This window comes from Arachis hypogaea, chromosome 18 (genome assembly GCF_003086295.3).
Source record: "Arachis hypogaea cultivar Tifrunner chromosome 18, arahy.Tifrunner.gnm2.J5K5, whole genome shotgun sequence".
In the NCBI taxonomy this organism is placed as follows: Eukaryota; Viridiplantae; Streptophyta; class Magnoliopsida; order Fabales; family Fabaceae; genus Arachis; species Arachis hypogaea.
The window spans coordinates 124,039,557-124,053,142 of NC_092053.1; the positions used below are offsets into that span (position 1 = coordinate 124,039,557).

Sequence of the window (13,586 nt, forward strand, 5' to 3'; positions counted from 1 at the left end):
TTTCCCCTTTGTGGTTCAAGTTTTTCCAGCTGTCCTTAGTAGGAGTTCCTCCTTTTAGCTTACTTTTACCATGATTATTGTTGCTTGGAACATTAGAGGTGTTGCGAATAAGGCTACAATTCGCACACTCAAAGAAATAAAGTCTCAGCACAGACCTGATATTACTCTAATCTATGAGCCAAAATGTAATGGAAATAAAGCTACAGAAGTGATAAAAGCTCTTGGTTTTAACTTTTCCTTTTTGGAAGAAGCGGATGGTTATGTAGGTGGAATCTGGGTGTTATGGGATAATCCAGCGCTGACCATTAATATATTGGAGACACACCACCAATATGTTGCCATGGAGGTAAAGGACCCTAGCCACTCTCCTTGGAAGCTTACAGCAGTCTATGCAAGTCCCCAAGAAGGAATTAGAAAAAACTTATGGGAAAACTTAAAAAGATTGGCTGATGCTACTACGGATGCTTGGATGGTCATAGGAGACTTTAATGAGATTGCAGAGGAAGGAGAGAAGAAAGGTGGGGCGAGAGCCGACCAACATGCGTGCCAAAGATTTAAAAATTGGATACAAAGTTGTAACCTCTTAGACCTGGAATTTGTCGGATCAAAGTATACTTGGAAGGGTGGTCAAAGAGACGGCATGGAGAGAGTCTTCAAGCGCTTGGACAGGGGTCTAGCTAATGCTGAATGGCGAAGAAGATACATGAATGCTAGGGTGGACATCCTTCCGAGAGTCAATTCAGATCATCACCCTCTCCTTGTTAATCTTACCCCGGGTATGAGACTGTTGGGAGAAAGACCTTTTCATTTTGAGGTCATGTGGAAAACACACCCATCTTTTAACGAGTTCATTGAGAAGACTTGGACAAATGACACCCCCCTCCCGAGAGCCCTGGAATCCCTCACTGAAGCTTTAAAGAGTTGGAATTTAGAAGTCTTTGGGAATGTTTTCAGGAAGAAAAGAACCATTTTGAACAGACTGGCGGGTATTCAAAAAGCCCCCACCTATGGAAGAAATCCTCACCTAGAAAAGCTGGAAAGAGATTTGTCAAGAGAACTCGATCAAATTTTAAACCAGGAGGAATTACTTTGGTTGCAGAAATCTCGACAGCAATGGATTGTTAATGGAGACCGCAATACGAAGTTTTATCACACAAAAACAGCTATAAGGAGATGGAAGAACAGGATTTTAAAACTTAGAAGAGGGGATGGATCTTGGTGTGAGGAACAACAAGAACTCAAAGACATGGCAGTGAGCTTTTACTCTAGTCTTTATAAGGAAGAGTCCACAGACTACCTAAGTCTTGATCTGCCTATCTCTTACCCAGTCATGAAAGATGAACATAAAGCGGCCTTACTGAAGCAGCCAAATAATGAAGAAATCCAGAAGGCTATTTTTCACATTGGGTCACTAAAAGCTCCGGGAGAGGATGGATTCCCAGCCTACTTCTATAAGGAGAATTGGAGTATGGTGAAAGACTCTGTCTGTAGTTTTATTAAAAGAATTTGGGAAAATCCAGAAGAGATAAGAGAAATAAACCAAACCCTCATTACCCTCATACCCAAAATTGACCAACTTGAATTTATATCACAATTCCGACCCATTGCTCTTTGTAATGTGGTATATAAATGCATCTCTAAACTGTTGGTGGAGAGAATTAAGCCTACCTTACATGACCGTATTTCCCCTAATCAATCCAGTTTTGTCCCAGGAAGAGTCATTCATGATAATGTCATTATTGCAAAGGAGATGATTCATGATATGAAGCGTATGAAGGGTAAGAAAAAGTTTATGGCGATAAAAATTGATTTTGCTAAAGCTTATGATTGCTTGAGATGGAGCTTTGTGGATGAATGCATAGCTGAATTTGGAATTGAAGGTGTGGCCAGACGACTCATAAAAGAGTGTATCAATTCGGTGACTTATAAAATTCTGTGGAATGGAGGAAAAACTGATATGATCACTCCTACCCGGGGACTCAGGCAAGGCGACCCCCTCTCGCCATACTTGTTTGTAATAGCTATGGATAAACTATCACACTTTATAGAGGACCTGGTAGATAAAGGCGATTGGAAACCTATGAGGGCAGGGAGAGAAAGACCATTTATCTCTCACCTCCTATTTGCGGATGATTTAATCCTTTTTTCACAAGCTTCTGTTGACCAAATTGAAGGCATCTTGAGGGCTCTTAACAGATTTGGACAAGTTTCTGGCTTAAAAATTAATGCAGAAAAAACTGCAATTGTTTTTTCTAAGAATGTTGAAGAGAGGCTCAGGAACCAGATCAGCAATATCAGTGGATTCCAAGAACAGTCCAATCTTGGCAAATACTTAGGAGCTATGATTAGTGATAACAGGAAGAAGAAGGACAACTTTAAAACTACTCTTGATAGAGTAAAGAACAAGCTAGGAGGATGGAAGATGAATTGTTTATCGATGGCAGGGAGGATAACTCTGGCCAAGGCAGTCATCAGTCCCATTCTCAATTATGATATGATGCATACCCAAGTCCCGAAAGGTATTTGCAAAGAGGTTGAAAGGATACAGCGAAGCTTTATCTGGGGGGATGGTAGAGAGAGCAGGAAGGTTCACGCTATAAGCTGGGAGACTATATGCAAGCCAATTAAAGAGGGTGGTCTCGGTTTTCGAAAGCTAAGTAAGATGAACGAGGCTTTTTTACAAAAGATCATTTGGAGATTAGTTATGGAAAAAGAAAGCTTATGGGCGCAAGTAATGCTCAGTAAATATGGGAGAGGACAAGACCTGAGACAAAATATCCTCAGCAAGCAATCAGACTCTGATCTGTGGAGAAGTTTAGCAAAAGTATGGGGTTCTTTTAAAGATAACATTGAGTTTTCCATTGGAAATGGTAGGAGAATTCGGCTGTGGATTGACCCCTGGCTTAAGAACGAAGGTAGCTTAATCCAAAAAGCTATCATACCAGTAGAAGAGGAAAACATGGAAATCACTCTCACAGAAGCTACTGACCTAAATGGAGGATGGGATTTTAACTTACTCAGAAGATATCTTCCAGATAACATAATCTATAAAATTCAGGCCATACATCCCCCTTGGGATAACCTTGAAGAAGACAAAATTCTATGGAGTTTGACACCAACAGGAGAATTCAACATAGCAAGTACATATAGAAAAATCAGCCAGCAGATAGATACACAGGACCGCATATAGGAAGTTTTATGGGGATGGAAAGGACCCCAGAAAATAAAAATCCTTATGTGGCTAACCTTGCATAGGAAATTGATGACAGGTGCGAGAAGAAGAAAATTATTTGGTACAGGAGATGAATGTCATCGTTGCAATAGTCTGACGGAAGATCAAAGCCATGTCCTGCGAGATTGTCCTGCTGCTTCAAGTATATGGACTCAATTAATTAATCCCTGTAAAATTCAAAGCTTCTTTAGAGCTCCCTTCGATGTTTGGCTCCGATGAAATTTAACAACAGAGTTAGGAAAGAATAACCAAACTCCATGGATCACAAAATTCTCAGTTACCTGCTGGTGGCTATGGAGGTGGCGTAACTGTGAAATCTTCTCTCCTCCCTTCAGACGGCCGATAGACGCTATAGCAACTATTTTTCAGACAACAAATTCCATAAATGAAGCTTTCAAAAAAGAGGAGTTATTCTGTCAAAAGAAAAGAAGAGTGGAGATTGAAGTAGCGTGGAAACCCCCTGTAGAAGGCTGGATAAAATTCAATTCTGATGGGGCGTCCAACGAAAAAGGTTCAGGATGTGGTGGCCTGGCAAGGGACCATTGGGGGAGATGGGTTGCCGGCTTCATGGCTAATTTAGGGACTTGTTCTGCCTTTCAAGATGAATTGTGGGGAGTATGCTATGCATTGAAGACTGCCTGGGATTTGGGGTTCAAAAGAGTGGAACTTGAAGTAGACTCAAGGGCTGTATATGAAGCAATTACGAAAGGAAGGAGACTGAATCAACACCCAAATAACTTAATCAGGAGTATCAATGTTTGGTTGAAAAAACAATGGAGTGTTAAAATCAGACATACCTATAGGGAAGGTAACCAGGCTGCAGACTGGCTGGCAAAAAAAAGTGTGGAGGAGAGAGATGCAGGGTACAGCTTCATTGACTCCCCTTTTATGGATTTGAGATCCATCTTAGATGCTGACATGAGAGGGGTCTCCTTACCCCGTTGTGTTATTGATTTATAACTGTTTGTTTTCTTTTTGGGGCTTTCAGCCCCCTTTGACTACCAAAAAAAAAAAAGATTGAGAATTTGAATCTTATCTCGTACATGCAATAACTAATTGGCGATAAATCTTTAAATAGAGCTCAGATTCGCGACAAATTAATTATTAACTTGTTAGTTTGAGAATACCATAAACAATAAAAGAAATAATAATTTATATTTTATCCAACAAAATATATCTTTTAATTTGATTGGTACTATATAAGTTTGTTTATTTCTACACGCGAGAACTTGATTTAGTGGTAAATTTCCTTATCTTGCAATAGGTATATTCGGGTTCAAGATTTGATCGAAGTTAATAATAGAAAAAAATATTTATTTTTTTGGGGTTTAAATCTTTAGTAGATTAAGATTGAGAATTGGATCGGTCAATGAACCAATAAAACGACTGATTTATTGATTTAATGATTTGATCAAAGTTTAATTGAATTCAACCGATTTAATTAAATATTAAATAAAATTATTAAAAATTTTATATATAATTTTAAATATTTAAATTTAATCATTTTTAACCTAATAAAATTTAAAATTTTATAATTTCACATATTGACTATAACTTTATTAAATGAAATAAATTTTGTTATTTTATTTACTATTAACTATTAAGATATGAAAGTATAGCATTCTCAGTGTATAATAAACTAGCATTAGTATATGAAAACATAAAACTTATTTGGAATTGTTGGACATCATTAAAATTAACACACAAAATTAAAAAATCAGAAAACTAACAATAATATTATTATAATAGAATATAACAAATTAAGAATAATTAGAAATTAACAAAATTTTAACAACTCAGAATTAGTGTACTAACCCAGTAACTCAATCAGTATTATTAACAACAAATTAACAGTACAAAACAAGCAAAAAATTAAATACAAATTTAAAAAGCAGTGCTTAATGCTTACCAGAAAAAGGGACAGAGAGACAGATCAAAAAACCAGCAATAATATTATTATGACAGAATATAGCAACTCAGAATCACTGAACTAACCCAGCAACTGAATCAGTATTATTAACAACAGATTAACAGTACAAAACAAGCAAAAACAAATTCAAGAAGCAATGCTTAATACTTACCGGAGAATGGGACAGAGAGACAAAGAGCAAGCTTGACGGCGACAAAGAGAGAGATCGATGGCGTCGACGGCGGCGAGGGTGAGGAGAAGAGAGAACTCGATGGAGGAGAAGACACGTCTCTGATTGACTTATTTCAAATTTGTTGTTGTTTTTGAAGTTACTGACAAAGACGAAATTTTGTTGAAATTGTAGTCGTTCTAGTCACATTCTTCCAGATTGTCTCTCCATCGAATACTAGAAATTCAAATAGAAAGGTCACATTGTCTCTAATTATTCCATCGTGTTTTGTCACTACTGCAAACAACTGGGCCACTTGATTACTACTTGTCCTATTCATTCGGCTCATAAAGATCAGAACAAAAATCATCCTCATTCTAATGCTTATAAGCCCGTGCCTGTTACTGTTGTTGCCGCTGATGCATCTACCTCATCTACTTCTGGTAGTTCATCTCTTGTTTCTCTAACCGATATTGAGTCTTTTCTTAAACAACTTCTCTCCTTCTTTGGTAATACATTTGCTGCTTTATCCGCTTATCCAAGAAATTCTAAATGGTATTTTGATTCTGGTTGTTTTAATCACATGTCACCCATGCACCATCTTTTCTCTTTATTAACCACTACCACAATACCTTCTAACCACACTACCAATGGATCCCTTATGCATGTGAATCATAAAAGATCTATCACACATTTTGATCTCCATCTTTTCGATGCTTATTCCATTCCTAAATTAAACTTTAATTTTATCTCTATGGCTCAACTAGTTGAACTTAGTTTTTATGTCAATTTCTTTATTTCTGATTATCATGTGCTAGATCTTCGGACGAGATAGATTATCGGGGCTGGATGTAAGATCGGAAGGCTATTTCAACTCTAAGAAAGTTTTAGGATCAATCAATATGAATCTTTTGATTGCATTTCTTGTCAAACTGCAAAACAACCAGCTTTGTCTTTTAATAATAGTTCATCTCTTGTTTGTTCTTCCTTTGATCTTATATATTCTAATATTTGGGGCCCTGCTCCCACAACTTCTTTGGGTAGGGCTCGATATTTTGTAGTATTTATTGATGATTATTCACGGTTCACTTAGATTTATTTGATGTCTAATAGATCCGAGTTGCCTCAGCTTTACATCAATTTTGTTACTATGATTAAAGCACAGTTTTCTAAAGTCATTAAAATTTTTTGACGTGATAATGTAATGGAGTACCGTGATACCAAACTTTTGAAATTTCATGCTGAGCAAGGCACCTTATTTAAGTTCTCTTGTTCCGATACGTCTCAACAAAATGGAAGAGCAGAACGCAAGCATTGTCACATCCTTGATCTGTTCATGAAATGCTCATTTCCTCTTCTTGTCTTGAACGTGCATAGTGTTGAAGCTATCCTCACTGCTGTTCACATTATTAATCGTCTTCCTTCCTCTGTTCTTAGTAACATAATTCCCTTTGAGCATCTTTATAATATGTCACCTAACTATAGTTCTCTTAGATTTTTTGGTTTGTCTATTTTGTTCTCCTTCAACCCCATGAACATAATAGACTTGAACCTCGTGCTTGTTTGTGATGTTTTCTTGGTTATGGTACTAAACATAAAGTCTAGCATTGTTGGGATCCCATCTCTAGACAAATTTGCATATCTCGTCATGTTGTATTCTATGAGCATCACATATTTTCTAATTTCTCCTCCTTTAAACTACAGATACTATTTCTAGTCACCTCTTGATCCTCCCATTTTGCGCTTTCTCTTGTTCCTGATGATCCAAAACCAAACAATGATCCTTCTCCTGTAATCTTTCCTCCTCCACCCACTCGCATTTTCAAGGTAAAAAATCCACCTCTTTGTATTCTTGATTATTATTGTTTTGCTACTATCCTTCACATCCATGAACCTAAGTCATATAAAGAAGCCTCCACAGATCCAAATTGGCAGCAAACAATCCAGGAAGAAATCCAAACAGTAGATAAAGTGCACACATGGGACTTAGTTGATCCTTCTTCTTATTAGGAAGTAGTGGTTAGTAGATGGGTATACAAGATCAAGACTCGCTCTGATGGTTCTATTGACAGATATAAGGCTCAATTAGTTGCTCAAAGATGCACTTAAGAATATAATATGGATTATGAAGAGACTTTTTCTCTTAATGCTCACCTCATGTCTATTTGAGTTCTTCTTGCAATTTCTGTTGTTCTTCTCTCAGTCAGATAGATGTAAAAAATGCCATTCTTAATAATGATTTTACAAAGAAGGTTTACATGAAATCTCATCTGGGATATTCTTGTTCTCCTAACAAAGTTTGTCTTCTTTAAAAAGCACTTTATGATCTTAAAAAAGCTCTTCTAGAATGGTTTGAAAAGTTTAGTATTATTGTCTACAATCTCGATTTCACTTGCAGTCCTTATGAGAATGCTCTTTTCATTCGCAAGAGTACCAAGGGTGTTGTTTTTCTCCTATTATATGCTGATGACATGATCATTATTGGAGATGATGTTGATGGCATCGTGATCTTAAAGCCAGCCTCAACTACCAGTTTGAAATGAAAGATTTTAGATCTCTTAGTTATTTTTTTGGTCTTGAAGTCATCTCGTCAAATGATGGCATTTATCTTTCTCAAGCAAAGTATGTATCTGATCTTCTTGCTAGGGCTGGACTTACTGATAGTCACACAGAATGTACTCCTCTTGAGCCTAATGCTCGTCTCACTCCGTTGAATGGCACAATTTTAGATAATCCCACTTTCTACAGACAGGTGATTGGTGGTCTTGTTTACTTCAATGTTACTCGACCAGATATTGCTTATCATGTTCATGTTGCTAGTCAGTTCTTATCAGCCCCTGCACTACTCATTATGTTGTTGTTCTTCGTATTCTTTGTTATATCACAGGTACTATGTTTTAGGGTCTTCATTTTTTAACTCAATCTTCTTTGACTCTTCAGACATATTTTGATGCTGATTGGGCTAATGACCCTACTTATTGATGTTCTACTACTAATTACTTTTTTTATGACTTTCTTATCTCCTAGCAAGTTAAGAAGTAAACTTTTACTACTCTCTAAAGCACCAAAGTAGAATATCGTGCTTTGGCTAACATTATTTCTGCTGAAGTACTGGCAATTTATTGGCTTCTTGAAGATTTGGGGGCTATTGAGTCTTCTCCCACTGATCATTATTGTGATAACAGGAGTGTTATTCAAATTATCCATAATAATATCTTTTACGAGTGTACCAAACACATCAAGATTGATTATCGCTTTGTATGTCAACTTCTTCTCATTGGTGCTATTCGTCTAATAGTTGTTGCGACTATGGATTAAACAGTTAATATCTTTACAAAGGCTCATCATCCTATACGTTTTTAAAATTTAGTGTTCCAAACTCAAAATAATTTCATTTAGCTTCTACTTGCATTGAGTTTAAAGGAGATATTAAAGTAACTATATTAGTTAGTATTTAGGTTGGTTAGATAATAAATATTATTAGTAATTGTAATAGTTGTCAAATATTTCTATATATAACTAGGTATTCTCATATTCACACAACTCAGATATGCATAAACGGAAAAGGATCCTCTAAAGTGACAATGTTAGTAAAGTGGTAAAGTGATGTTTTAATCACCTTTGAATTTGTAATATTTATTATCAGTGAACTTTACTATTTTAATTCAATGGTAATTAATGATGTACTTTTTTCTATAAAGTGACAATACAATTTTAAAAGAACCAGATCCTGCATAAATACATTAAATTTTTCTCTCTGAATTTCTAATATTTCTATCACTTTTCATTTGTTTGTTCCAATCACCATTTTAATAATAATAATAATAATAATAATAATAATAATAATAATAATAATAATAATAATAATAATAATATCAGATAACATAGAATCTAAGCTTTACATTGTTTATCTCTGAGCAATTTATTTTTTGAGGTCCAATCAGAGAACCAACTACTTTTTCAGTTAACAATTATATATTTAAAAAACAGATACAAAAAAAAATTCAAAAAAGGAAAATGTAAAAACAATTTTTCTTTACAACAAACAAGAGAGAATGGAGGGATGAGAAGCTTCGCATTGTATTTTGGAAAAAAAAAAACCGTTTTTTTTTAACACAGTTTCTTTTTAATGTGGGTTAATCAAATAATAAACTTTTTTTCTTTTTAGCAAACAGCCATTCAACAACAAAAAATTCAAATATAATGTTTAATAATTAGATGGGCAGATAATGAGATAGGGAGGGAGGAAAAAAGATAAAGATGATTGATTGTAGTAAAAGGTTGATTTCCAAATTTTCTATCCGAGTAAAACACTAAAAATATCTTACAAGATTTAAGCACCAACAAAATTACTCTTAAGAAAATTAAAATTATACAAATTTTTTAAAAGATATAAAAACATGATAAAAATAAAAAATATTGTAAATAATAAATAATTTATATATTTACAAAAAATTTATGTATTTATAAATGAATAACTATTTAAAAAATATAATAAACAAAAGTACAAGTGGACGATCCTAAACCTCTTTTTCATTCTTTATTAGGTTTTGACCATTAAAAGAATTATAAAAAAATTTTCTTGCATCAAATTTTAAGAATAAAAATATTTTATATTTCTAACCATATTAATAATAAATTGTATTAAAATAATATATATAGTTAATTTTTATCATGTTTTTAAATGTTTTGAGGAATTTTTGTTGTTTTAATCTTTTAGGGATATTTTTATAGGTGTTTAAATCTTTTGAGGATATTTTTTGTGGTTTATTTAAAATATCAAAATTGGTTTTAAAAGAATTTTAAAGGTTTAATTACTTTCTTGGTTTTTATAATTTTACTGAATTTATAATTAGGTCTCTATACTTTTTTTCTTTTTAATTGAGTTCCTATATAACATATCAAATTTTGTAATTAAGTCTATGCTGTGATAAAAACGGTAAAATTAATAGAATATTCCGTATAGTTAATATAATATTCTATTAATTTCAACGTTTTTATCATAGTTGAAACTTAATCACAAAATTCGATATGGTATAGGAACCTAATTGAAAAAAAAAAAAGTATAAGGACCTAACTAAAAATTTAACGAAACTATAAGAATTGACAGAATAATTAAACCAATTTTAAATTGAACACTTTAAGTTGGTCTGAACAAATTTTAATTTTTTAGAAGTCATCAAGAATTATTTTTATTAGACAAATTGATCCATCTATTATTTTCAATCAAATTTTTACAATACACATTAAACAAATAAATTTTTAATAAATTTTATTATAAGACTAATAAATTTAATAATTTTTTTTCTATGTTATACTGATAATGATGGTTGTTTGCTTGACGACCTCATGCTTACTACCTAATACACTTTACACGTGAAAAGGAAATTAATCAGTAGTGACGAAGTGCCACAACAATTGTCAATATTAAAAAAAATAATGAAATATGATAAATTTCACACATACACACAAACTTGTACTTGAAGCTATTAATAATAATGATAAGTATTATTTCTTCATCTAAGTTTCAGGTAATATTCTAGCTCTCACTCATATAATAATAAAGTACACAAATTAAAACACCTAACTTGGGAGGCTCATTAAAAGAGCACTGTGTATTTATCGACAAAAACGGTGCTAATCGCTCGTCACTCCAATAATCTTTAAACACAATTCACAACTACTAAACCTAAAATCTCTGAGTATTAACAAAATTTAAAGGTAATTGATGCACAGTACTAGTAGTTGGACTACATACTATAATCTAAGTAGTATAAATAACACAAAGCTTATAGTACATAGAACAACACACACACAAGTCTTATTAAGATACTTGTTTCTATTTTCTCCCTTTCAAGGTTTGGTGTGTGGAATATTATTAGTTTTCTCAATGAGAATGGTTTCCACACTTGACTGCGCATTCTTGCGCTTCTTGCTTCCTCTCTTCATTCTTGTTAGCTTTTTTGCTAACTCCGCTGTGCTGGCAACTCAACTTTCAGGTTTGTTCATTATAAATAGGCTTGATTATTGTGTAGATTATTATAATTTTATCAAATTGTTAAGTAAATTATTCTTATTACCGTTTAAAAGTTTGTACTTCAATTTTTGTATTAGATAAAAAATTTTGATTAAGTCTTTTCTATCTATTTTTTTAAATACACAAAGTTTTGTGAAATATTCACTCTTGTATGTATTTGATATACGATGAATTATAACATATTCTAAAAATAAATATTATTGTATTTTTAAAAAAATTAAAACTAATTCTAAATTTTGAAACTATAAAATCCTAACTAAAAAACCATATAATATTAACGAAATAATTAAACCTTATAAATAACAAATCATTTACGCTTATTAGTTATTACACTTTCAAAAATGAGTATAATTAGTTGCATATAGCCATTTAAGTAGTGAAAAAGAAGTTTTGCTAATGCAATAAAATGATTTACAAATATATATATATATATATAATAATTATTAAATCAATTATAATATATTTATATAGTAACCGAGTTTAACGTTAAAATGAAATTTTCAATGAATTTTGGTTATAAGGTATCATTCAATTAAACCTTTTCATTTATATCTCATTTGTTATTATGAATATAACTTATTATTAATTTTCAACTTTTCTTTTCCTTTGCATTTCTCAAACAGGAAATGAAGCCAAGAGCGAGAGTAAACTTGGAAACCAAGACTCGGCAACAAAAACCCCTGAAGAAGCTCATGATAGAGACGCAAAATTCAAAGGGTTTTTTCATCCAAAACCGATTTTTGAAAAGCCATTTTTCAAAAAATCAATTCCTATTGTCAAGCCGATTCCCATTGTTAAGCCTATACCAAAGCCGATTCCAGTTGTTAAGCCAATTCCAATTGTTAAGCCCATACCAAAACCGGTTCCTATTGTGAAACCTATTCCTGAACCGGTTCCAATTGTTAAACCTGTAATAAAGCCGGTTATAATTAAAAAACCGGTTCCTATTCCAGTTGTTAAACCAATTCCTGTTGTGAAGCCTATCCCGGTGTTTAAACCTATTCCAAAGCCAATTCCAATTGTGAAGCCTATTCCAGTGTTGAAGCCAATTCCAGTTGTTAAGCCTATTCCAAAGCCAATTCCAATTGTGAAGCCTATTCCAGTATTGAAGCCAATTCCAGTTGTTAAGCCTATTCCAATTGTGAAGCCTATTCCAGTGTTAAAGCCAATTCCAGTTGTTAAGCCTATTCCAATTTTCAAACCTATTCCGAAACCAATTCCTATTGTTAAGCCCATTCCAGAACCGATTATAGTGAAAAAGCCCGTTCCAATTCCACTTGTTAAGCCATTTCCTAAACCATTTCCAATCTCCAAGAAACCTTTCTTTCCTCCACAGAATCCAGAGGTTGAGCAAGAGACATTTCTAAAGCCAAAGCCTCTCTTTAAAGAGCCTATTCCTAAATTACCATTTCACCCTGAATTCAAGAAACCAATTCTACCTCCTAAGCCAATTCCAAGTCCTTAAGATTATTATAAGAGTCTTCTTAGCCTTATTCTACAATAAAGTTTTATGATGTTTGTATCTTCAGAATTATGGTTTCATAAATAATATAGTATTTCAGCTTGTGTGTATTGTATTGAGAAACAGGTGTGCTCTTTATATATTTTCTCTTTAAGAAGTTCTATATTGCTATTGTAAATCGATTTTAATAATAATTAAACTAAAGAATGGCAGCATCGTTTCTTTTTCTTTTGTTTAATGTTTTTAACATTTTTAATATCAACTTGTGTTTTGATTTAATGTTTCTATAACTATTGCATTGAGAGTAATGATTAATAGTTTTAGCTGTTACGAAAACTAATGAGCCATGAATTACCAAAAAATAATTATGGTAATGAGGTTTTGGAGGATTAAAAAAATTTTATTATATAATCAAGTTGGGTTGATCTAGTGATTAGTTCACTAGTCCGTTTAATCAAGTGTTAGAGATTTGAATTTTGCCTTGTGTATGCAGCAACTCATTAACCAGCGACAAATCTCTAAATAGAATTCAGTACCATAGCGGATTAGTCATTGACTTGCCGGACCAGAAAATATCATGAAAAACAAAAAAAAAAGTACTATTGTATGAATCAATATAGTGTAGTATTTATTTACTAAAGGACAATTTTAGTGTATGAAAATTTTCTTATTTAGGTGTGATGATATTCATTTCATGATATATTGTGAGTAAATATTTATAAATATTTTAGTTCTTTGTTGTCATCGTAAGTGGCAATATTATTGGAGAAATAAGCA

At 33.0% G+C, this 13,586-nt stretch overlaps 1 protein-coding gene across 1 annotated transcript; it reads left to right on the forward strand.

Annotated features, from left to right (window-relative positions):
- The first annotated feature begins 11,062 nt into the window (after window positions 1-11,062).
- Window positions 11,063-13,037, forward strand: LOC112772964 (uncharacterized). The gene is made up of 2 exons (XM_025817995.2): window positions 11,063-11,309; window positions 11,971-13,037. Exons 1-2 carry the CDS (start codon window positions 11,201-11,203, stop codon window positions 12,810-12,812), a joined length of 951 nt encoding a protein of 316 aa, XP_025673780.1. The 5' UTR covers window positions 11,063-11,200; the 3' UTR covers window positions 12,813-13,037.
- Window positions 13,038-13,586: the final 549 nt, after the last annotated feature.